The sequence below is a fragment of the Hypanus sabinus genome, chromosome 12 (assembly GCF_030144855.1).
Source record: "Hypanus sabinus isolate sHypSab1 chromosome 12, sHypSab1.hap1, whole genome shotgun sequence".
NCBI classification, from domain to species: domain Eukaryota; kingdom Metazoa; phylum Chordata; class Chondrichthyes; order Myliobatiformes; family Dasyatidae; genus Hypanus; species Hypanus sabinus.
Window position 1 is genome coordinate 54,051,781 of NC_082717.1, and position 27,131 is coordinate 54,078,911.

At 37.2% G+C, this 27,131-nt stretch overlaps 1 protein-coding gene across 2 annotated transcripts in view; it reads left to right on the plus strand.

Moving 5' to 3' along the window:
* Positions 1–27,131, plus strand: part of LOC132402888 (echinoderm microtubule-associated protein-like 6) — a 352,621-nt gene that overhangs the window by 193,147 nt on the left and 132,343 nt on the right. For both annotated transcript variants that reach the window (XM_059985945.1, XM_059985944.1), the window contains exons 16-22: positions 1,294–1,387; positions 1,523–1,623; positions 4,714–4,916; positions 5,847–5,958; positions 16,139–16,266; positions 19,056–19,197; positions 24,859–25,011. In XM_059985945.1, coding sequence (XP_059841928.1) covers positions 1,294–1,387; positions 1,523–1,623; positions 4,714–4,916; positions 5,847–5,958; positions 16,139–16,266; positions 19,056–19,197; positions 24,859–25,011 — 933 coding nt within the window. The remainder of the gene's footprint in view (positions 1–1,293; positions 1,388–1,522; positions 1,624–4,713; positions 4,917–5,846; positions 5,959–16,138; positions 16,267–19,055; positions 19,198–24,858; positions 25,012–27,131) is intronic.

A 27,131-nucleotide genomic window follows, 5' to 3' on the forward strand; every position in this document is an offset into this window, starting at 1 on the left:
TTTGCAGATGATATGAAGATAGTTGGAGGGGCAAGTAGGTTTGAGGAAGTAGGCAGGCTACAGAAGGACTTGGATTCAGAGAATGGCAAAGAAACGGCATATGGAATACAGTGTTGTGAAGTATATTGTCATGCACTTTGGTAGAAGAAATGAACGGGTGGACTATTTTCTAAATGGAGAGAAAATATTAAAAAAAATAGAGGCACAAAGGGACTTGGGGGTTCCTTGTACAGGATTCCCTAAAAGGTTAATTTCTATGGTGAGGAAGGTAAGTGCAATGCTAGCACTCATTGCAAGAGGACTAGAATATAAAGGCAAGGATGTAATGTTGAGACTTTATAAAGCACTAGTGATGTTTGACAGAGTAATGTGAGTAGTTTCGGGCCCCTTGTCTTAGAAAGGATGTGCTGAAACTGGAAAGGATTCAAAGGAGGTTTACACAAATGATTCCTAAATTGAATTGCTTGTCATATGGAGTGTGTTTGATGGGCTTTGGGCCTGTATTCACTAGAATTCAGAAGAATGTGGGTAGACACCATTGAAACCCTGAGAATGGTGATAGAGTGGATGTGGAAAAGATATTTCCTATGGTGGAAGAGTCTAAGATCAGAGGACACAGCCTAAGAATAGAGGACATCCTTTTAGAATGGTGATGAGAAAGAAGTTCTTTAGCCAGGTAGTGGTGAACCTAGAATCCTTTGCCACAAGCGGCAGTGGAGGCCAAGTCTTTATGTATATTTAAGGCAGGGGTTGATAGATTCTTGGTCAAAGTATGAAGGGAAATGGGAAGAAGGCAGGAAATTGTGGTTGAGAGGAAAATTGGATCAGCCACGATAAAAATGGTAGAACAGACTCAATGGGCCAAATAGCCTAATTCTGCTCCTATATCAAAATGAATATTCATGTGGCTGGCCTAGTAAAATTTCTGGCTTACATTGATACCCAGAATCTTGATGGCTGGCAAAACGATAACATTAAATGTCAAAAGGAAACATCTTGTTTTGTGCTATTTAAAAAAATTACAAAGATATGTGTTTACCATCCATTACCTAATCATTATTTACATTGTTTTCCTACGTTATCATTCAGAATTTATATCCAACTTGAAACATGGGATGCACATGATATATACATCACTTTGTACCAGATCATTGTGACTTAAAAGAAATATAATCTAAAACAGTGTTTCTTGAATAACTGTGCCTTTTTAATAAAAGTATAACATGGTAACCAAAACAATTTTCTGTTTCTGAAGTACATAACAGATCACTTTGATTTCCATTCACTTTGCAGCTGATGGGAAAAGTTTGGTATCTATTGGTTTGGATGACAACCATACTATTGTTGTATGGGACTGGAAAAAAGGAGAAAGACTAGCAACATCAAGGTTAGCATTTTGTATTCTTTATCTCAATTTATAACAATAAAGTTTTACAAATGATTTAGTTCAATGAATCAGTTTTGTACAACTGGTGCGTGTTCAAAATTTTGTTTTTAAAAGAAGTATGTTTCTTTTCCTTAGGGGACATAAAGACAAGATATTTGTGGTGAAGTGCAATCCACAGCATGTTGACAAGCTTGTTACTGTTGGGATAAAGCATATAAAATTCTGGCAGCATGCAGGTATCCTTTATTCAATTACATTGCAGAATTGAATAAGATCGTGCTGGTTGGTACCTTTTATCCAAAGTACTTGGGGCCAGAAGTGTTTCAGTTTTGGAATATATAATAACAGATTTGGATCGCCATAATTTCTGACTCTGAATTTATGTGCTACCAGTTAGCAACCTTTGTCTTATTCTTGTTCATCACAAATATATACTTAACAGTAAAAATTATTACACAACATTAATATAATAAAAATATAATATGTGCAGAGTAACAAAAGCAGCACAGCAACATCAGGAGAATATCTGAACTGGCTGTAAAACAGCAACAAATAACGGCACGCTTTCAGTTTCCACCTGTGATGCTTTGTTATGATTAAAGGTTACAGTACCTTGGCAAACAAATCAATGAATTTCTCTGCTGCTTCATGATCAGCAGACACTTTATCACCACAAATATTTTAAAATTTAATGCTGTGCCTTTTCTTAAATTTCTGCAACTAGCCTGCTAATATATTCACAATTACCTTCAATTTTCAGTTCATCGTGATAGATCTTTGCTTGTTTCATGATGAGCATACCATTAAGCGGCATATGTTCACTCCGATGCTGACGAATCCACTTTTTCAATACTTGTTTGAGATCTTCAATTTTCACTTTATGCAGTGTTTTTCTATTTTTCATTAACTTCTGTTCATTACATATGTGAGTTCACTTCTCAGAACTGTCTGTGGTGCGCAGAGACCTGCTCATCTCTTGGGAACCTTCCCAGCACCTTGTGGAATTCTTCATTTGTGACGTCACGTCAGTATTGTACAAATTTTGAAGGCTTTTGGATTTTTGGATAAGTTGTACTCAACCTATATTAATATTTGTGCCTATAAAATGTTATTTCTGGTAAAAAAAAGTGTATGTACAGGTGTATAATTAACTACTGAAAGTCAAAGAAATGATGGTAGAGCTACTCTTCCTGGTGGTAATTCAATGTGCTTTATTAATTTGTAAAATCCCCATATGCAGTTAGGCTTAATAGTCATTTTTTTTTACATTGACAGAATTTCAAAAATCTCAAGTAACTAAACTATGCACATGGATATACATAAAACACAGAGTACATTATAATTCTCAGGATGTATGAGGGGAGTTTTACTGCATCTTTCTCATGTTCAGATAGACTTGGAGAGAAATTGGGATTAGGTGGCTTGCTTATGGTTACTTTGAAGCTTTCTTATTAATATTGTGGTGGACTAAATCAATGATTAAAGTACCCATGCAAGGCTTTGTTCTTTAAAACTTGAGAGTCAATTACTGTAAATTTAACAGCTGTGAAATGGTTATTTCTGAACTTGGAAAAGCAGAGGAAAGAATTAGATATTGGATCCAGCAGACATGTACCTTTCCTGTATACCTTTGGGGAAAAGTTCATTTCCTGATGGTTTTCACTCTCCCCTAGCTGCACGTTCCTGTCAATCCTCAAAAGCTGGGAAAACCCCCAGTAATTCACAAAGCAGGCCAACTTCTCAGTCTGGTCATATGCCAGATTGATGGTATTCATCTGAAGCAAAACCACTTATCCTTCTCCTCTTAGATTCTGTGTGTGGAAAGAGTTCGAATGATATCCTGCTGCTGTTAGAACACTTTTATTACCTCATTTGCATATATTCACACTTCAGTCGCAGCTTTTTCTGAATAACATAGTATATAGAGTTGCCAAATGGGAAATAGATACTGTTATTTTAAATTGCATGAAAAAATCACCCTTTGGCATCCAACAAAATCAAAAAATATCTTAAAAATGGTGGGAAAATCCATTAGAATAGGCACATTTCAAACTGAAAATACAAGAATGTCAATTTTTCAATCCTTTAAGAAATGAATCCAGTAACAAGGATCATTTCTTTTTTGAGAATGAAGAAATTACATTTCATTCATGGGTCTTACTGATAGAAAAAGTTAGTTTTATGAATTAAATATCCCAATCATACCTATGCTGTACAGACAAGCTCTACAAGCATGATTTTCATGTTTGTTTTCCACCAAAGCACTCTTGAACATGATTTGCATGCTGATTTCCTCCCCTCATACAGCAGGATCAATGCACTTGACTCTACTGTATTTTCTTTGGCACTTTATGACCTCAAAGCATTAACACAAGAAGTTTGGAGAGAAGGTAGGGTTGCAGATAAAATGTATTTGCGTAGGCCATTTATTATGAATAAAATACTTAGATCTGAATAATAAATATAATTGCCAGCTTGGCAAAGTGCCTCTGGGTCGGAAAGCTACAGTATGTCTAGCATAGTTTAGGTGGGACTTGCAGTGCATTGTCAGTGCTGCTAATTTTTTACTCCCATGTAAAAAAATTCTAATAGTTTAGTTTGAGAGAAATATCAAATGAAAGTTAAAAGAATTTCACCAGAATAATCTTGAACATTTATTCCTTAACAGAATAACTGTATGCTGATCAGAAATAGATTGCTGCGTTTGCTTAGCAGTATATACACTTCACTATTAATCCACAACTTCTTGGAAAGTTTTGCTACTATTATAATTCTACATGGTTCAAATTATTTCAAAAAATGAGACAGTAATTGAAATTAAGAATACTGAATGAATACCATTGTTACACGTGGAAGATTCCACTTAAGCATAGCCCAAGTTTCTGAGAACGTTAACTCCAAAAGTACTGGCTGATGATACATAAATTATATATCTTGTGTTGCATTTAGATATATTATTGTGAGAATCTTTAATGTATTTTATCTTTTGAAATCAAATTAAACCTGCATTTCTGCCTACTTTAGAAGAATACAATGTTTAAATAGATACTTATTAGCTGCCTTTTTAGGTGGGAATATTACATTAAGCACGTTTTAATAATTCTGGCTATTCTAACCAAGGAAGTACATGCACTAATCAATATCAGATCACTAATTCTTTACAGCATTGTGTATACGCCATTCCAGTTAGCCAAATTAAAATTCATATTTACTGAAGAGCATTATAAACTCAAATAGTCATTGGAAAAATAAGACTAGAACTGCAACTCATCCTTTTTATTAAAGCTGTTGATTATAATTTTACTATCAAATATCTCATATTTCAGGTGGTGGTCTTACCTCTAAGCGTGGAGTATTTGGTAATATGGGGAAACTGGAGACAATGATGTCAGTGACATATGGCCAAATGGAAGATATGATTTTTTCTGGAGCTGCAAGTGGAGATGTTTACATATGGAAGAATAACATTCTACTCAAGACAGTCAAAGCCCATGATGGGCCTATTTTTGCTTTACATGCTTTAGATAAGGTGCCCAGAGTTTTGTATCATTATCAATGAATTTTTTTTTGCATTTGAAGAATAATCTATAATGGGGAGCATTTTAATAAGAGTGAAAAATGAGTGTCTGTAAATCAGCTTCTACTAACATCATTCAAAAGGAATAGTGCATATGAGTGAGAAATCCAACTGTCAGTTTACCACCAAAACTGAAAATAGAAGTCAGTCATTAGGCAGTGTTTATTGAAACACTGATTAGGCAAAGTTGCATTCTTCAATTAAATGCTTTTGATCAATATTTTTGACACCCCAAAATGATTTCAAATCTGTAAATTTATACAAAATGCAGGGAATGTTATAAGCTAATTTATTTCAATATTCAGTAAGCAATGCAGCATATTATCTTTTTTAAAAGGGACACCTGCATTTGGTGCAGGGGATAGATGGTTTTTTCTTGAGATTGTGTTATACCTTCAGCAAATAATGCTAAGTTGTTGAATGTTGGATTGACATACAGTTTCATAATTCAGAATCCACCAGTTCCTCATTTTAACTAGAAAATGTTGCCTTGCATATGGTGCAATTGATTTGGGTTCATAAATTCTTGGTTACCCATGCCATTTAGTACACTGCACATTTCAAAATGTACATTTAGGCACTAGCCTTTCAAGAGGTCCAAGGAGACACCTTGTCTTGCTTATTCACCCTAATTTGCCCAAGACTGCAAACATTTCCTTGTCTATATTCAGATACTATCCAGAACCTCAGCACTATAGACTCTATGTCCATCTCCCAAGTAAATGCAGTTGCAAAAGATCAATTTAATTTAAGATCTCTCCCATTTCTTTTGGATCCATGCATAGATGATCATGCTGGTCTTTCTAATGAATTGCTTGGAATCTTTCAAACAAAATGAAAAAAACAGTTTTACTGCTCTTAATCATGACGTTTTCTTGAAAGGGATTTGTTACAGGTGGCAAAGATGGTGTAGTTGAACTCTGGGATGACATATTTGAAAGATGTTTAAAGACTTACGCTATCAAGAGAGCAGCCTTATCCCCTGCCTCTAAAGGTATGCTATGTTATTACAACTGCTTTTCTGTTAAATACTTAGAAGTTTAATTTTTATGGGGAGAATAAATATATATCGGGCTTACTTTTAACATTTAAGAAACACATGGACAGGTACATGGATGAGAGGTGTTTGGAGGGATATGGTCCAGGTGCAGGTCAGTGAGACTAGGCTGAAAAATAGTTTGGCACAGCCAAGAAGGGCCAAAAGGCCTGTTTCTGTGCTGTAATCTTCTATGGTTCAATATCCTGACATTCTTAGGACTAAAGGAAGATACTGGTTAAGCAGATGTGGATTTGTCAGATCTTTTATCCCTCTTATCTATTTTAAGTAATCAGAAATTCTAGAGGGAGCATTGGTTCCTCTTTTGCCAGATATCTTTTTATTTTATATCACTAATGTACTGTGACAAGTGAGACAAAGTCAATAATCAGATATCATACCAATTATATTAGCAGTCAAGAGAAGGTAAACCTGATCATGTTCCAGAATTTATATGCTAAATAGACTTACTCATGGGTCCTCCATAGGAGCAACCCTTTCTCTAGACTTGATGCACTATCAAAGGCAATCAAGATTAATGGCAGGTGCCTCACTGTATTTCTAGTGATGGGCAGTCAATAAATGAAGGGAACTAAGGATTTAACATTAGTGCTTGAAAGTGGTACTGAGATCAAAGATCATTTGTGATCTTCCTGAATAAAGGAGTAAAATTGAGCTGAATGGTGTGGTTATAAGTTTTGAGTTCTTATCCATACTTTTCACAAATGTATCTAATTGAGAAACAGTACTTCAAGCGGATACATTACATGAAGTGGTCACAAAGACTTACCATGTACAAAAGGCTTAGCCACAGAGAGAGCAGAACCACATAGTCTTTTGAACTAAACTCATGAAGCTCTTGAATTTCATTGCCTAACTCTGCGCTAATAAGCCAATAGACATCACAGCTTTCACCCCACCAAACCATAAAATGGTTTATTCTCCAAGAGATAAAGATAAAAATAGAGTGAAATGCCCCTTTTGCGTCAATGATCATCACAGTCTGAGGATGTGCTGGAGGCAATGCGTGTCACCATGCTTCCAGCGCCAACATAATATGCCTACAATTTACCACCCTTACCCATACTTCTTTGGAAGGTGGAAGGAAAGAGAAGGGAACTCACGTGGTAACAGGGAGAATGTACAAGCTCATTACAGGCTGCGGCAGGAATTAAACTTTAATTGCTGGTACTGTAAAGTGTTACACGTACAGCTACGCTACCTTGCTGCCAAGTTTATACCTTCCTCAGAGAACTGATATGTATGAGGAATGGTGAGAACATAAATTTTCCCCATCATATAGGGAGCTGTAAAATGTGCCTATGTTCCCTTGAAGATTCCTTATGAGACTCCTAACATCTTCATCAGAAGGGAGGATTTCCAGTCAGTTCTTGTTGAGTTGAGCTGCAAGGTTTTTCCAAGAGACATTAATCCTATGTAATGCTGTATGCTATGCCCCTGATTATGACATCTCCAAACCAGATTGGTAGCTGACAAAAGCATCATCTAATAATGTACTGTAGCTATAGGCAGCACTGTACCACAGTTAAATAGGAATGTAATATCACCGATGCATTGATAATAAATGAGCAAGGGTAAATGTAAGGAAGTGGCAAATCTGCTTGTTGGATATATTTGAAAGTAGTCATGTTTAGAAAGGATCTCAAATATCTTTATAAGATGTAACCATGACTTGCATACTCTGTCCATAACTACTCCTGAAAACATGGTGTTAAACTGCATTAAGACCATAAAAAATAGGAGCAGAAATAGGCCATTTGGCCTGTCAAGTTTACTCTGCCATTTCATCATGGCTGATCCAATTTTCCTCTCAGCCCTAATCTCCTGCCTTCTCCCCCATCCCTTCGTGCCCTGACCAATCAAGTATCTATCAACCTCTGCCTTAACTATAATAAAGAATTTGCCTCCACAGCTGCCTGTGGTAAAGAATTCCACAAATTCATTTCCTCTGGCTAAAAAAAATTCCTCCTCATCTCCATTCAAAAAGGGCACCCCTGTATTCTGAGGCTGAGTCCTCTGGTCTTATTCTCTCCCACTGCAAGAAACATCCTCTCCACGTCCACTCTATCAGGACATTTCACCATTCAATTCATTTCAATGAGGTTACCCCTCATTCTTCTGAATTCTAGTGAACATAGGCCTAGAACCATCAAGCACTCTTCATATGACAAGCCATTTAATCCTGGAATCATTTTCATGAATCTCCTTTGAACCCTAACAGTTTCAGCACATCCTTTCTAAGATAAGGGGCCAAAACCTGCTCACAATACTCCAAGTAAGACCTCACCAGTGCTTTATAAAGTTTCAACATTACATCTTTGCTTTTATGTTCTAGCCCCCTTGAAATGAATGCTAACATTGCATTTGCTTTCCTCACCACAGACTCAACCTGTAAATTAACCTTTAGAGAATCCTGCACAATGACCTCCAAATCCTTTTCTGCCTCAGATTTTTTGTATTTCTCTCCATCGAGAAAATAGAAACCCTTTCATTTCTTCGAACAAAGTGCATGACCATATACTTCCCAACACTGTAATCCATCTACCATTTCTTTGCTCATTCTACTAATCTTTCTAAATCCTTCTGTAGCCTCTCTACTTCCTCAAAACTACCTGCCCCTCCACCTATCTTCATATCATCTGCAAACTTTTCAACATAGCCATCAATTCCATCATCCAAATCATTGACCTATAAAGTAAAAGGAATTGGTCCCAACTCAGACCACTGTGGAAAACCACTAGTCACCAGTAGCTAACCAGAAAAGACTCCCTTTATTTCCACCCTTTGCCTCCTGCCAATCAGCCACTGCTTTACCCATGCTAGACTCTTTCCTGTAATACCATGGCCTCATAGCTTGTTAAGCTGCCTCAAGTGTGGCACCTTGTCAAAGGCCTTCTGAAAATCCAAATACACAACATCCACTGATTCTCCTTTGTCTATCCTGCTTGTTACCTGTTCAAAGAATTCCAACAGATTTGTCAGTCAAGATTTTCCCTTGAAGAAACCATGCTGACTGCAGCCTATTTTAACAATGTACCTCCAAATACTCTGAGACTTCATCCTTAATAATCCACTCCAATATCTTCCCAACCACTGAGGTCAGACTAACTGGTCTATAGTTCCCTTTCTTCTGCCTCCCTCCCTTCTTTAAAAGAGAATTCCCCCCAGACTTGACAAGAAGAAAGGAATTGGTCATCCTTCACCCTGCCTTATGCAGCTGGATCCTGTCAGATTGCTGGCAGGTGATAAGAGTGGGCTCCCTCACCTCCGCCCCTCTGACCCTCAACACAGCTGCCCCTCAGGGCTGTGTCCTAAGCCCCCTCCTATACTCTCCGTATATCCATGACTGTGTTGCTACCCACAGCTCCAATTTGCTAATTAAATTTGCTGACAATACCATTGATTGGCCTAATCTCAAATAATAATGAGGCAGCCTACAGAGAATAAGTCATCACCCTGACACAATGGTGTCAAGAAAACAACCTTTCCCTCAATGTCACAAAAACAAAGGAGCTGGTTGTGGACTAAGGAGGAATGGAAACAGGCTAGCCCCTATTGACATCAGTGGATCTGGGCTTGAGAGGGTGAACAGCTTTTTAAGTTCCTCAGCATACACATCACTGAGGATCTCACATGGTCTGTACATACCAGCTGTGTGGTGAAAAAAGCACAGCAGTGCCTCTTTCACCTCAGACAGTTGAAGAAGTTTGGTATGGGTCCCCAAGTCCTAAGGACTTTCTGTTCAGGTGCCTTGCTGTTCAGCGTAAGTGATCATGTCTTTCCATCCATCACAGTCCCTGACCCTCCAAATTGTAGTTGTTGCCTCCCCTGTTTCTAACCGTGATGTTAATCCATCTTTCATTCTCTGTCTGCCTCTGCTTCTTTTTCCTTCCAGTTTTCCAGTTGTAACTAAGTGTTCTAACGTCTCTCTTCACATGATGTGTCCAAAGAAATTTGATTGCTGTTTTCTGATTTTTTTTAAGTAATGTACATTTTGTTTTCGTTCTCTGTAGAACATTTTCGTTGGTTATTCTGTCTGTAGATGATATGCATAGCATTCTTCTGAGGAATAACATCTCTGCTGCATTGATTCTTTTTTCCATTGCATTTGTGATGGTCCATGACTCTCAGCCATACATCAATATAGGAAGAATGTAGCAGCTGAGAGTTCTAAGGCCGATGTCAATTGCTATTTTCTTGTTCGTTAGGATGGTTCTCATTTCTGTAAATGCTGTTCTTGCTATTGCTATTCTTGCTTTTATGTCTGTTTCGCATTTGCCATCAGATGTTACCATGATCCAAGGTACTTGAAGTTGTGAATTTGTTTCAGGATTTCATTTCCCAATAGGATCCTGCAGTTTGGGTATCAGGTTTCTTTGGTATTACCATTACTTCAGTTTTCTTTTTGTTTAAGGTTAGGCCAAGACTTTCACTCTCTGTGTTGATGGTAGATACTAGTTTCTGCAAATTTACTTCACTGTTTGCTATCAGTACTGTATCATCCCATAGCAGAGGTTGTTGATATTGTATCCTCCTATACTTATTCCAGGGAGGTCTTGTAGGTTCTCATGATGATTTCACTATACAGGGAGAACAGGTCTGGTGATAGAACACAACCCTGTCTGACTTCTCGCTTATTAGCTGATATTCACCAATCTCGTTGTCTATCTGTATGGCTGCACTTTGTTGCCAGTAGAGATTCCTGATTATTCTTAGAACTTTTCTGTCTTTATTAATATCTTTAAGCATTTTCATAATGACTTGGTGTTTCACTGTGTCAAAGGCTTTTGTGTAGTCAATGAAACAGAAGTGTAGGTCTTGTAATTCTATTGACCTTTCAATAATATTTCTGAGAATATAAGTTGCGTTTGATATTCCTTTGCCTTCAACAAAGCTGCACTGTTCTTCACTAATCTCTGGTTTAATTTTGTTTCTTATTCTAAGCATGATGATTCTAAGTAGAATTTTTGTGAGGTGGCTCATTAAACTAATTGTTCTCTGTTGTCCACACTCTTGCACCTGGTTTCTTTGGCAGTGCAATGAATACTGGCTTTAAAAGATCTTCTGGTACTTTGCCACTGTTGCATATTCTATTCAATAAGATTGTTAATTTCTCTACACCAAAATCTCCTAGCACTTCATACTGTTCAACTGGAATGTTATCTGGTCCTGATGATTTCTCCTTTCGCATTTTCTTCACAGCATGTTCCACTTCTTCTTTCAGTATTGCTGGGCCCTTGTTATTGTTGCCAATATCAAAGTTGTCCTCTTGGTCTTTGTCGTCGTATAGTCTTTGACGTGTTCAGACCATTTTTGCATTAGTTTTCCTTTTTCCATAATTGTAGATCCGTCTTTTGCTTTTATATATCCTGTTGTTGCCCTGCTTTTCTTTTGCATTGTGACCTCTTTGATCTCATCGTGCATATGTTTGCTGTTGTTGGTCTTCTGCAATTGTTCTATTAGCTCAGATTTGTCCTTAAGACACTTTCTACTTGGACGTTCTATGGAGGTACAATTGAGAGCACCCTAACTGGCTGCATCACTGCCTGGTATGGGAACTGTACTTCCCTAATCGCCAGACTCTGCAGAGAGTGATGCAGACAGCCCAGCTCATCTGTAAATGTAAACCCCCACTATTCAGGACATTACAGAGACAGGTGTGTTAAAAGGCCCCAAAGGATCACTGGGGTAATCCCCAACCACAAGCTATTTCAGCTGCTACCATCCGGGAAACGGTACTGCAACATAAAAGCCAGGACTAACAGGCTCTGGGACAGCTTCTTCCACCAGGCCGTCAGGCTGATTAATTCACACTGATACAATTATATTTCTATGCTATATTGACTGTGTTGTTGTACATTCTATTTATTACAAATTACTATAAATTGCACATTGCACACTTAGATGGCGACGTAATGTAAAGATTTTTACCCCTCATGGATGTGAAGGATGTAAATAATAAAGCCAATTCAACTCAATTTTTCAGTCTTCCAGGAACCATTCCAGAATCTAGTGTTTCTGGAAAATTCATTACTAATGCCTCCACACTGTCTTCAGCCACCTTTTTCAGAACTCTGTATACCATCTGGTCCAGATGACATCTGCCTTCTGACTTTCAACTTCCCAATAACTTTCTCTCTAGTTATGGTAACTTCACACATTTAATGACCTCTGACACCTGGAACTTCCACCATACTGCTAGTGGCTTCTTTTGTGAAGACTGACACAAAATACTTATTCAGTTCATCTGCCATTTCATTGTCCCTCATTACTACCTCTCCAACATTGTTTTCCAGCAGTCCAATATCCTCTTTCACCTGTCTTTTATACTTTATGTATCTGAAGAAATTTTTGATATCCTCTTAAATATTATTGGCTAGCTTTCTTTCGTATTCCATTTTTTTTTAGTTGCCTTCTGTTTGTTTTTAAAAGCTTCACAATAACTTCCCAATAACTTGTGTTCTATTATATGCCCTCTCTGTGGATTTGATGCTGGCTTTGACTTCTCTCATTAGCCATGGTTGCATCAATTTTCCTTTAAAATCCTTCTTTCTCTTTGGGATGTATATATCTTGTGCCTTACAAATTGCTTCGAGGAAGCAATTAAGTCAGTAAACAAAAATAAATTTAAAAATATACTAAAATGTGTGAATGCTATATTCTGTATTACGTAGAAACATAGAAATTTCCAGCATATTATAGGCCCTTTGGCCCACAATTTGGGCCGACCATGTAACCTCTAGAAACTGCCCAACATTTCCCTACCGCATAGCCTTCTAATTTTCTAAGTTCTGTTATGAACCCCCTAACTGGGTCACTTACCAGCAAAGATAGAGAGGTCCATTGAAGTCTGATGGTACTATTTTTAACTGTATTTATTGATAAAAATACACAAAAATAATATCAATGCAAACATACAGATAATATACGTCATCAATACTAAATCTAAAAGCGCGGGTATAATAATAACCAATAAGAAATAGCTCTATCGTTGTCTAGGGGATAATGTATTGTCCGATGGAAATATAAAAGTCACTCAAGTTCATTCAGGCTGCAGCTTTTGGTTGGAGGGAGAGACAATGTTTTTAGAACTTGCCCGTTTTCCTTTTTATGATGTCGATCCTTCGAAATGTCATCGGTGGTGACCTCTTCTTTAGCTAAGCCGTCTTCAGTGGTAAGGCCTCAATCCCGGGCAATGGGAAGGGACACACATGGGCCTTCCACCGGCTGTCGCTATTAAACGCTGTCACAGGATTTCTAGTGTTTCTCCTGGTGCGTCTAAAGGGGTTCTTCCCCAGACCCTCTTTTATCTTTACTCACGGGGTCTCGGATGTCAATCAGGTTGGGATGATGCAATCCCTCAACCAACCCCCTCTGATCATTCCCTGAGGGCTTCCATGAAGTACAGTACTCAATACACAATTCTGTCTCCAAGAGACAATGGTTGTTATCCGTGGCTTTGTATCACGGAGGCCAGGATACATTCCAAACGTCTCTCTCTCTCATTTCCAGGGTCTCCTGACCTGAATTAATAGCGATGTTGCGATTCTCAAAAAGGAGGGGGTTACTTTGTACCCTTCGGCCCCTCAGAGTTGGGGCACAGGCGTAACAGCTTCATGTACCTATCTAAGGGTCTCTTCAAAAACCCTATTTTATTGTATTGCTAAATCCCTCCTAAAAACTACACTGATCAAAGCTGCATAAATGAAACCATAGCCCTAATGCATTCAATTGTTTGTAGGTTTATCTTTTCACAGTTTATTTTGCTCAGTTCATTTCTCCTTTTTCAAAGTTTATCTTAAATTAAAAATCCTGATTTGAGATTGTCCCTTCCTGTCAGAACCTAAGACACATTTATCATTAATATCATATTTGTAATATATACCTAATATAAGAAAGTTTACAAGTTTAGTTTGGAAACTCATTTAGTATAGCTTTGACAAAAATTAATTGATCTTGGAAATGGATCTAGAATTTTAATGGAGCCTGCCAAGATACAACAATCATTATGCCAGGCCAATGATGGTTATTTTGTGAGCTTTAAAGATTGAATAAAGATTAGCTTTATTTGTCACACGTACATCAAAATATGGAAACATACAGTGAAATGAGTTGTTTACATCAAATCAAATCAGCAAGGAATATTCTGGGCAGCCACAATTATTGCCACACTTCTGGCATCGACATAGCATTCCCACAACTCATTAATCCTAACCTTACTTTTGTCGAATGTGGGAGGAAACCCGAGCACTCAGAGGAAACCCACATGGTCACAAGGAAAACGTACAAACTCCTTACTGGCAAGGGCGGAAATTGAACCCAGGTCAGTGATCGTTGGTGCTGTAATAGTGTTATACTAGCTGCTAAGCTACCTAGGAATTATTTTTAAAAATACATAAAGAACTAGGAAATTAGTTAGAATGCATTGCCTCCTATGTTCCTAAAGAGACCTTAAATGAGATTGGACATACCCATGCTCTTCTAATACAAACATTTTCAGGAACTCAGATGAAACCTAACATTGTGGTATGCTTCAAGAATCAATGGGGAGATAGCTGGGAGGGTGAGGACAGGAGTTAGGAATTGTGAATTGGATTGGTGAAGTAAAGGAGTTGCGATGAGAATTGGATGGGGACAGTTCAGCCATTAATAATTGTGATTTTTTTGTTACTTGAGATGCTGTGGTTTGTGTTTGGGTGCTGGGGAGAGGGTATTCATTTCAGTTGGAAGATTGTGTGTGAAGTATGTGTGAATTGTCAAGTTGGCTGTTTTTTTAATGAGATTTGTGATCATAATGGGGCATCTTGCTTAGAGTGGGGTTTAATATTGGAGAAGTGGAATTTTTGGGGTTTGGGAAAGAACCTCTGAGTTCCAACAACAGACTTGGGATCTGATCAAACAGGTGCCCTGTAAAACATACTAATATGAGCCTCTGAGATGGCTACAGTTGGAGGCTTTACTCACAAGATGACACAACTGTTTTGCATGATGCATAATGAAAATTTGAGCAAATCACTTTTCAGTAATCTTTGAACTTTCATATAACTAGGAAATTTGCAAAAATAAGTAGCACTGCACAATCTAATTTCTTATAAATATATTTGTCATTTCAGGCATTAGTTGTCCTTCAGTCTTTGTTCCTGACGAGGAACAATTAAGAGCTAATCACGTTGTCTGGAGTCAAGTTTGTATGACAGGCTTCCTTCCCTAATTTAAAACAATCAGGCAGTTTTACAGTTAGCTTCCCCGAGGCTTACATTTTTAGCCAATGTGTTTTTTAGAAAACAGCATGGTCTAGTGACACACACAAAAAGCTGAGTTCTTTTAGCATTTTGTGTATGTTGCTTTGGATTTCCAGCTTCTGCAAATCTTCTGTTTATGGTATCATGAACTTTTCCTTTAATTGCTACCTGTTTAACTTACATTTTGTGTCAGATTCTGAGCACCACATTGTGTAACAGATGTTATGGTCTTGAGTAGGTACCAGAACTTAACCAAGGAATGACGAGTTATCTTAGAATCATCATAATATGAAGAGTCTATATTGGCTCTCCAAAGCAATTCAGTCAATCTCCTTTGTTTTTTGATCATATACCTGCAAATCACTTTCCGTCGAATGAGTGAATTCTTTGTTGAAATCCTTGGGTGTGTTTCCATCAACCTTGTGCACATTGATTTCTTGATCATAGTGACTCTGATTTCTTTTTAAATATTTCTCTGACTGTACTGTGTGTACCAATATGTTTTAAAACCCTGTAATAATATCTATAGTGTGATTTCTTAGATTTCTTTAAATATTGTTACACACTTGCAATATCTAATGCAAATGAAAAGCATGACATTTAGGATTTAATTTAGTGTATCTATCATTAAACCTATGTTTTTGTGTTGACGTAAGGTGAAATTATATAATTTAAAACAGTTTAAAATTTAGCTTTATAAAAAAATTAAGAAGTTACTCCAAATAGAACTATGTCAAAAGAAATAGTTTTACTAATTTTGGTAAAGCTTAAAGAAAGAACATATAAAATGATTTGGGAATGACCAAAGAAGTAGGAATGGAATGAAAAATATGGTCAAGTGAGTCCTGTATAGGTGAAGTTTTTAATTCTTACAGGTTTACTTTTGGAAGACAATCCTTCATTACGTGCCATTACATTGGGTCATGGGCATATACTCGTTGGAACCAAGAATAGTGAAATACTTGAAATAGATAAAAGTGGATCCATGACTCTGCTTGTTCAGGTAGTTATTGGTTCAACTTTACAAATACCTTAATTTTTGAGTAAATTTTGGGCCAATTTCATTGCATAAGTTAACAGTTTTACATTAAAAATTTGGAGGGCAATATATGGATTTATCACTAGATTCTACTTGTTACTTCAAACCTATACTTTTATTGGTTTGGCAATATTGTGTGGTATGATATTTGCTGGTTTTATTTTTGCTTTGATTGTTTGAATGTCTGGATTAGATTCCAAATGTGGTTTGTTACTGAACCTGTTTATTTACTTGATTTATTTAAGTACAGAATCTTATTGATAAATTTTAATTATTTACTTCATAATTAATATTAACTATGTGGAAATTCAGGCCCACTGTATCTGTGCCTCAATAATGTGGCACTCCGTGGAACCAATACAGATTGAGTTAGTTCAATTGTGAGTATACATTGTGTTAGGGGTATCTTTTATTATTTACTTAGAGTTACAGCTCTCAGTAGGCCCTTTTGGGCCTCCAAGTCATGCCATCCTAGCAACCCTCGATTCATCCCTGTTCTAATCATTGGACAGTTTACAATAACCAATTAACCTACCAACTGGTACATGTTTGGACTATGGGAGGAAACCCCACATTCCACAGACAGAACATACAGATTCCTTACGAATGATGTTGGATTTGAACTCCAAGCTCCAATTCCTCAAGCTGTAATAGTATCACACTAACTGCTATGCTACCATAGTTTAAGGGAGGTGCTTTTCCATAGGGTAAGTTATTCAGTATCATAATAGGAATAGTTTGTGGTACTCTCTGTTATAACTAGATTACTGAAAAAAACTGGAAGAGCAAAAGGTTTGAAGCAAGCAATGTTGTCATAGCTAATAAAATATAGAAAATAAGAGCAGAAGTAGACATGGCAGCATTTCAAGAACATTCTACCATTCATTACAATTCTGGCTCATTCCAGGATAACCAGGTCCTTTGTATGTCAACTGTTCCCAATCTATCACAATTTAAGTAATGCTCTGTCTTTCTGTTTCTCACTGAAGTAAATAAATATGCAGTTATACACCTTACACTGTATCTGCTATGCATTTACATTCTTGCTCAATTTCTCTAAATGATCTTGAAGACTTCTTTCATCTTCACAACTTGCAATCCACCCAGTTTCATGTTTTTGGCAATATTATAAATACTACATTTCGCTCATATAAGTCATTGTTATAAACTTTGAGCATTTGAGACCCAAGACATTAAAGATCTACTTCCAATCCAGAGAGTCTAGCTATCATCTCTTCCTCTGTCCCTTAACTTCAGTGAGTATAACACCATTCTACACAATTTTTCTTTATGTGAATATCACTATATCCTAGGAATCGGTCTGATTAATTTACATTATTATTTTCTAAAGCATGTTGAAGCTTCCTTAATGGGGGCAATTAAAAGCAGGCAATACACCAGTTGTCAGTAAAAAAAAAGTAATAGCTTGAAATCTGTATAGCAGCATTTTACAAATTTCAAGTTATGTTTTTTAAAATACCAACTGGAATATTATCTGAAGTTGTAATCCTCCTATATAAATCATTTTTTTCCAATTGCCCATCATACCATTGGAGGCAAAAAAATAATGAATATTTCTAGGTCTTTTCACATCACTCCTTAAATTCAAACAGGTACTTCATGGAGTAAATCACACTTGCTTGATCAGGGCATTCCGTTGCTATATTTGAACCCAAGAATACCCATCTGTCCAGCATAGCGAATGAAATCAGTCATGTACTAAAACATGCATTAATAATTTCACTTGCATTTACTTTGCATCTACACAATTTTAAAAAAGTACTTGTGCTATAACTAACAAATCATGCATTTATTTCCACTGCAGTCTAAAGCTTGACTGTTCTGTACAAAACTGCTCAGGTTTTGGAGCCAATTAATTTCTAAACCCAAGGGCAGATTTGATTAAAAATTAGACACTACAACACTAAGTTATCTTTTGTTTAAATCTAATAATCCTGACTCAGTATTGAATCCTCCAAATTTAGATAATATGCTCGTTCTTTCCGTCCTCATCAGAGCTGACAAATTTTGTCCATTATCCCTTCCTGATTTTGGCTCAGATTTTCCTCTCCATTAGTAAAGCCTAACTTGCTAGGTATGTAGCACAACCTTGTTATTAATGCGGCAAGACAAAGAGAATCCTTCTATCATTTTCAATCTTTTTTTATTGATTTAAAAGAATAAGGATAAATACAAGTCAGAGGAGAAGTTATCTCAAATACATATTTCAATAATAGTACAAAGGAAGGAATATACACTGTCAAAATCACATATAGTATTAAGCTAATGTAAAGAAAAAAAAGAACCACATCTCCTCTTAACAATTCATACAAAAAAAAGACTCAGAGAATCCTTCTAGTTGCTGCCTTCACCTATTTGGTCTCACATTATCAGAGAGAGATTCCATATGATCTTGCACATCCCTCCCCCACCTTCTCCACATCTGAAAACTAATTTGTTTTTTTTCTTATTCCTAGAACCAATGAAGGATCCTGGACCTGAAACTATATTTGTATTTCACTTTCTACAGATGTTCCCTAACCTTCTGAATGTTTCTATTTTTAAAAAATTCAGTATCACTACAACAATATCATGTAACCGTCTCACATCAATTGATTGTTCAAACTCTGTCGACAATGGACTAAATCAATTGAAACTTTTTTAAATTCCAAATTTATTTCTTCTTCCCCATTCAATTTATAACCATAAATGTTTCACACTGAAAAATATTTATTTTGCTTCCTTCCAATCAGGGTCACATGGAAGGGGAGGTTTGGGGCCTGGCAGCCCATCCTACACTTCCCGTCTGTGCTACTATAAGTGATGACAAAACATTACGAATTTGGGAACTCTCCTACAATCATCGTATGTTAGCAGTGCGTAAACTTAAAAAAGGTAACTGTTCTTTTTCAATTTAGCTTAATGTTAAAAGCTGTCATGCAAAATTTGAACATTTTGTTCTGTAAAATAGACAAACTAGATTGTTCATATATATAAAATTAACCATTTTCACTCTATCTACAATAATAGTGTTGAGAATGCGATTCGTTAAGAATATGTACTCTATAATTCCATACAGCATTTTAATTTGCCAGACCTATTGCAATGTTTAATGATCATTGATAGGTGTTTACCGCACAGTGAAATAAAATTTTGAAATGTGTCCTCAACTCTTCTTCTGTACCAGTACCCTACAATTCTTGATTTCTCTTTCTTTAAAATATTTGTCTAAGACTGTAAGTCCTCAGAGCAGAATTAGGCTATTTGGCCCATCAAGTCTGCTTTAGCATTCCATCATGACTGATTTATTATCCCTTTCAACCCCATTCTTTCTGTAACCTTTTATACCAGAACTTCTGCCTTTAAGTATACTGTACCTAATGATTTGACCTGCCTAGCTGTTTGTGGCAGTAAATTTCACAAATTCACCACCCTCTGGCTAAAGAAAATTTTCCTCATTTCTATTCTAAATGTTTTTTAGAATTGGAAGTCCCTCAATTCTGAGGCTGTGCACTTCTGCCTCTGGTCCTAGACTCTTCTGCTATGGGAAACATCCTCTCCACATCCACTCATCCAGATCTTTCAATATTTGAGAGGTTTCAATGAGATTCCCCTTTATTCCTCTGAATGCCAGTGAGTTCAGGCCCATGCTTCATATGTTAATCCTTTCATTCCTGAGATTATTCTCATGAACCTCCTGTGGACTTTCTCCAATGTCAGCACATCCTTCCCTCGGTAAGGGGCCCAAAACTGCTCACAATACCCTAAGTGCAGTTTGATCAAAGCCTTACAATGCCTCATTATTACATCCTTACTTTTATATTCTTGTCCTCTACAGTACCTCCACCTTAAATATAGCTAATCATCTGTCCTCCACCATCCATGGAGACAGAGAATTCCTGAGCTTCACTGTATAATGAGAAACATTTTTTATGTTCCAATACTCTAGGTGAGGCTTCATCAACACCTCAACCTATGCTAACCAAACTTCCCCATGTTTAAACTCAAAGGTCAACATGTGATTTGTTTTCTTTTCTAATCATTGAACCTGTCTGATAAGTTTTTATGATGCAAGTACCTCTGAATGCTATTCATTAGCAGCCTTACTCCATTTAATTATCCAGTTCATTATTTGCCTTTTGATTTCTCTTATCAAAGCGTATGACATCACACGTTCTTAGATTAAACTCCATCTCTCAGTTCTTTATTCAGTCAATTTATCAATGTTGCAAGGAGAACACGAGTTTTTTCGCAAAACTTCAACAAAATAAAGGGAAAAAATAGGCAGTTTATTCAATTCTCTCTTTATTCTTTGAATCAGCTCTGGGCTTCAATTCTTAAAGCTTGTATGAATTTCCCATTGTGTTTAGATAGTTGGGTATTCTGGTTATGCTACATGACAAGCAATTCAGAAGCCCGAGCTAATGAAACATTAGCTATTTCATTGGCTATTTCTATTGGCTATTTCTGCCATCGTAGTTGAGGAATTTTAATTGAATTAATTGAATCAATCATTGGTAACTATGAAACTACTAGATTATTGTTAAAACCAAACTCAATCACTAGTATGTTTCAGTTGAAATAGTCTGTGAGTGGGAACACAGCAAAGACTTGTAATAATTTTATTAAACTCTATATATTACTGCAAGGAATCAATAGAGAACATAGAACATAGAAAACCTACAGCACAATCAGGCCCTTTGGCCCGCAAAGCTGTGCCAGACATGTCCTTACCTTAACAATTACCTAGTGCTGCCCATAGCCCTCCATTTTTCTAAGCTCTGTGTACCTATCCAGGAATCTCGTAAAAGACCCTATCATATCTGCCTCCACCACTGTCACTGGCAGCCCATTCCATGCACTCACCACTCTGAGTAAAAAAAAAACACTTAACCCTGACATTTCCTCTGAACCTACTTCCAAGCACCTTAAAACTGTGCACTCTTGGTGTTAGCCATTTCAGCCCTGGGAAAAAGCCTCTGACTATCCACATGATCAATGCCTCTCATCATCTTATACACCCCTATCAGGTCACCTCTCATCCTCTGTCACTCCAAGGAGAAAAGGCCGAGTTCACTCAACCTATTCTCATAAGGCATGCTCCCCAATCCAGACAACATTCTTGTAAGTCTCCTCTGCAACCTTTCTATGGTTTCCGCATCCTTCCTGTAGTGAGGCGACCAGAACTGAGCACAGTACTCCAAGTAGGGTCTGATCAGGGTTCTATATATCTGCAACATTACCTCTCGGTTCCTAAACTCAATCCCACAATTGATGAAGGCCAATGCACCTTATGCCTTCTAAACCACAGAGTAAACCTGTGCAGCAGCTTTGAGCATCCTATGGACTCAGACCCTGAGATCCCCCTGATACTCCACACTGCCAAGAGTCTTATCACTAATACTATTTTCTGCCATCATATTTGACCTATCAAAATGAACCACCTCACACTTATCTAGGTTGAACTCCATCTGCCACTTATCAGCCTAGTTTTGCATCCTATCAATATCCCGTTGTAAACTCTGACAGCCCTCCACACTATTTGCAACACCTCCAATCTTTGTTTCATCAGCAAACTTACTAACCCATCTCTTCACTTTCTCATCTAGGTCATTTATAAAAATCACAAAGAGTAAGGGTCCCAGAACAGATCCCCGAGGCACTCCACTGGTGACCAACCTCCATGCAGAATATGACCTGTCTACAACTACTCTTTGCCTAATGTGGGCAAGCCAGTTCTGGATCCACAAAGCAATGTCCCCTTGGATCCCATGCCTCCTTACTTTCTCAATAAGCTTTCCATGGGGTACCTTATCAAATGCCTGGCTGAAATCCATATACACTACATCTACTGCGCTACCTCCATGAATGTGTTTAATCACATCCTCAAAAAGTTTAATCAGGCTCATAAAGCACAACCTGCCTTAGACAAAGCCATTCTGACTACTCCTAATCATATTATGCCTCTCCAAGTATTCATAAAACCTGTTTCTCAGGATGTTTTCCATCAACTTACCAACCACTGAAGTAAGACTCACTGGTCCATAATTTCCTGGGCTACTACTCCCTTTCTTGAATAAGGGAACGACATTCTCAACCCTCCAATCCTCTGGAACCTCTCCCATCCCATTGATGATGCAAGGATCATCGCCAGAGGCTCAGCAATTTCCTCCCTTGCCTCCCACCGGAGCCTGGGGTACATCTCATTTGGTCCCGGTGACTTATCCAACTTGATGCTTTCCAAAAGCTCCAGCACATCTCTTTCTTAATATTTTATGCTCAAGCTTTTCAGTCCACTGTAAGTCATCCCTACAATTGGCAGGATCCTTTTCCATAGTTTATTAAAGCTTCCTGAATAGGTGTAATCAATACCATATTCTTCATGTGAATGTAGTCCAGAGCTCTACTGAACAGACTAATCCAAATTGGCTAGAATCCAGATCTTATACAAAGACAGGGTAATGCTATGCAATGCATTACATAAATTATATAATTTACTAGTCTACTTGCATAAGTTCTTAATGTTTCTTAACTGATATTTTAATGACAAAGTCTGCCATCTTCATCAAGGATAATACCTGGGCATGTCTAGTTTGGTGGTATTTATACCTCTGTTGTCTGTCCCTCCTGATTGGTTAGTCCTCAACCAATCGGGTTTTCACTGTACCACCTTGTTTACAATCAAATTCCAGTTCTTTCTTGTTAAGGTATAAGTCTGTGTGAGTGGGTTTCCAATAGACTCCATATCCAAAGCTACCATCCAGTTTCCATCATATTAGAATGTCCAGCAACAGGAGTCAACCATTCTTCTCCATCTCCATAGTAAATTGAATGTTGGATGTATACTGTTCAGATGGTCGTGGAAATGTTGGAATCCATAAGGCCACACTACAAAGGTGTTATTGACATATCTAAAGAAGAATTTGGGGTGCAAGGGCGATGAGCTCAGAGCCCTCTCCTCAAATTCCTCTATGTAGAAGTTAGCAATAGGTGATGACAAAGGCAATCCCATGGACCCTCTATCTATTTGTTCATAGTACGAGAGGTGATTGATATGTTCATGGCCTAAGGTAGAAGGAGTCAATTTTAGAAAACCTAGCACATTTATTTTTCAACATAGTCCCCTCCTACATTTACACACTTAGTCCAGCAGATCTTGGACCTCCAGAAAGTGTCCACAGATAGGTGATTGATAAGTTTGTGGTCTAAGGTAGAAGGAGATGTGTTATACAGTTCTTGTTACATACACGTACAGGTCAGCTCGTTGAGTGATGATGCAGAAAGTTTGAAGTTAATAACGCATCTCCTTTTACCTTCGGCCACGAATTTACCAATCACCACAATGAGTAATTAACTTAAAACTTTCTACATAATCACTCCAAGAGTTGAACTGCATGTGCATGTAACGAGAGCTGTATAACTCATCAGGAGAGCACTAGACCATTTTAGGCTACAGATATTTTGACAGCGTGAACAATATCACCAAGATCATTTTAGCTATATTCAAAATACTGACCTTGCCATTTTCCCATTACAGCTATTACCAGTTTCTTTAATCCCAATACAATGACTTTAACCACTTTAAGTATAAAGCCTATTCCAGAATCAGAATCAGGCTTAATATCACCAGCATATGTTGTGAAATTTATTAACTTAGCAGCAGTACAATGCAATACATGAATATATAGAGAAAAAAAATCAATCAATCAATTACAGTAAGGTGTGTATGTGTGTGTGTGTGTATATATATATATATGTATATATAACAGTGCAAAAACAGAAATAATAAAAAAGTAAGGTAGTGTTCATGGGTTCAAGGTCCATTTAGGAATCAGGTAGCAGAGGGTAAGATGCTGTTCCTGAATCGCTAAATGTGTGTACCTTCAGGCTTCTGTACCTCCTTCCTAACAGTAACAATGGGAAGAGGACTCCTAATGAAATACAGCCACTGTCTTGCTGTCTTTATAGCTGTATTGATATGTTGGGACCAGGTTGGATCCTCAGAGATCTTGACACCCAGAAACATGAAATTGCTCACTCTCTCCACTTCTGATCCCTCATCGTCCCCTTTCTGAAGTCCACAATCATCTCTTTGGTCTTACTGATGTTGAGTGCAAGGTTGTTGCTGTGACACCACTCAACTAGATGGTACAACTCGTTCTTCTTGTATGCCCTCTTGTCTCCATCTGAGATTCTGAGATGGTTGTATCATCTGCAAATTTATAGATGGCATTTGAACTATGTTTAACAATAAGTATTGTGAAGTGTGTTGAGTTTGATTTTATAAAATCAAATATGTACTGCTTTATTCTGTGAAATGGAAATTCAGTCTACTTTTGTTGTAAGATGTCGCCTAATAAGACAACTCAGGGCAAGAATAAGCACACAACTGAAGTAATCAATGTTGCTAAACTAATCTCCCGAGAAGGTTTAAAAACATTGTATATAAAAATAAGCATCGAAAATAGCAATTTATCATTTCTCTATCAAAGTGATATTACTGTATTTTGTTGATTTGAAAATGTTAATGTGCTTCATTTCTCATTTTTCACTTAGGTGGAAGATGTTGTGCATTTTCACCAGATGGGAAAGTCATAGCTGTTGGGCTAAATGATGGAAGTTTTCATGTAGTCAATGCTGACACTCTGGAAGATATGGTGGCTTTTCACCATAGGAAGGAAAATATATCAGATATCAAATTTTCAGCAGGTAACTTGCAGCAGTTAATTTTTGCTTCCAGTTAACTTGTCAATTAAGAATGCTTCATTTGATCATAAAAATTCGATATTATTGTACAATTGTGTGAAACTGGTAAAATTGTGTTTGGTGGATAAATAATGTTGAGAATTGCTATTCAGTATATTAAACTGAAGACACAGATGATGTGAACCTTGAGAAGAAGAAGAACATTTCAATTACGTTTTCATTATCCTACACATAAGACTTGACTTCTGAATGCAGAGTGATTTTTCACAGAATTGTGTCCAGTTTTGACTCCCTTAGATATTAAATGAAGCATGATTAAAGATGCAAAGTGCTTCATTTTGGCTTGTTCGTTTACATTGATTGTCATTATAATGCAACCCCTGTTAACATTGATATTGCTATATGACTTTATTCTTCTATGTAAAAATGTTTCTATCTTTTAACTGACTTCAGTTTATAACCTCAGGTGACAGGACTCATCAATTTCCCCGCAGCAACACACAGAAAATGCTGGAGGAACTCAGCAGACCAGGCAGTATCAATGGGAAAAAAAGTAGAGTTTATGTTTTGGGCTGAGACCCTTTGGCAGGACTAGAGAAAAAATAGATGAGGAGTAAATTTAAACGGTGGGGGGAGGGGGAGAGAGAGAGAAACATCCTCTCTCACCTCATCTCCTTGCCTGCCCATTGCCTCCCTCTGGTGACCCTCTCCCCTCAACTTTCTTCCATGGCCTGCTGTCCTCCCCTATCAACTCCCCCTTCTCCAGTCCTGTAAATCTTTCATCAATCAAGTTCCCAGCTCTTTACTTCATCACTCCCCCTCCCAGTTCCACCTATCACCTTGTGTTTCTCTCTCCCCTCCTCCCACCTTTTATATTTATTTCTTGTCTTTTCTCTCCAATCCTGCCGAAGGGTCTCAGCTCAAAATGTCGGCTGTACTTTTTTCCATAGATGCTGCCTGGCCTGTTGAGTTCCTCCAGCTTTTTGTGTGTGTTGCTTGGATTTCCAGTATCTGCAGATTTTCTCTTGTTTGGAATTCAGATGCAGCACTTATTCTCTGCTTCCTGTTTGTGGTGACTGCTTGGAATGAACAAATTGTTTGTCAGAAATTTTGATTTTCAATACAATTTTTCAATAGAAGTCAAACTTCTGGCACCTAATTATATAAATAAATTCTGAGTTATTTGTATGCTAGTTTGGGGTCATCATATTCAATAACTGGGCATTGAAAACTGAAATGATGCCTGTAGTGTTTTCGTGCAGGTGTAGAAACTCTGAACTAAACACCGAGTTAAACCGTAGTCAATGAAGGCAAGATCACAGTAATATTAACCATTTACTGTTCACTCTTACACATTAACGTATGGTGAAAACTGTTGATAAAACAATACAAAATATATACAGTATTTGTTTCCTTCTTGGCATCACATTTACATCATAAATACTTGTAAAAGTAAAACTACAACAAACTATTTTACATTAAAGTCTTATTAAAGTACAACGTACAGTCAGAACCTACCTATGCCATCAACAACTTCAAATACACTTCAACGCAAACTATCCAGCAACACTTTCAATAACACAAGAAAATAAACTTTATCAACCGTCATTACTTTTAACAGAATCAGCGTTAACATTTTTACTTCAACATATCGATTGTCATATGAACTTGCAGCATTGCTTCTATGATGTTTCTAGTATGAAGAATGAAACTTTTCTCATGCTGATCCTGCACACACAAGCCCTCGCCTTCCCGTTTCTCCAAACCAGTATTTTCCCACAAGATGCAACAAAACCGGGAATGACATCATCACATGCCGCAATACATCACAGACAATGAATTTACTTCCAACAACTGCAACGTAGCTATCAACCTTAACTTTAACTAGAAAATAATTACAAATGAATTACTAAAGCGAAAATGTAATAAAGCTAAACAAATGCCTTAAGGGCAACACAATGCCATTCTATTTGTTGTCCAATGGATTTCCCAATCCTCTTTAACCTGTTGCAAGGTTAAGAGAAGAAGACAGCGGTGTGCTGCAGTTCTCTGAATTTTTTTTTAGTCTTGCTCTATAGACAGATTCAACATTCAAGAGTTTCATTTATAACTCCAAATCAAAA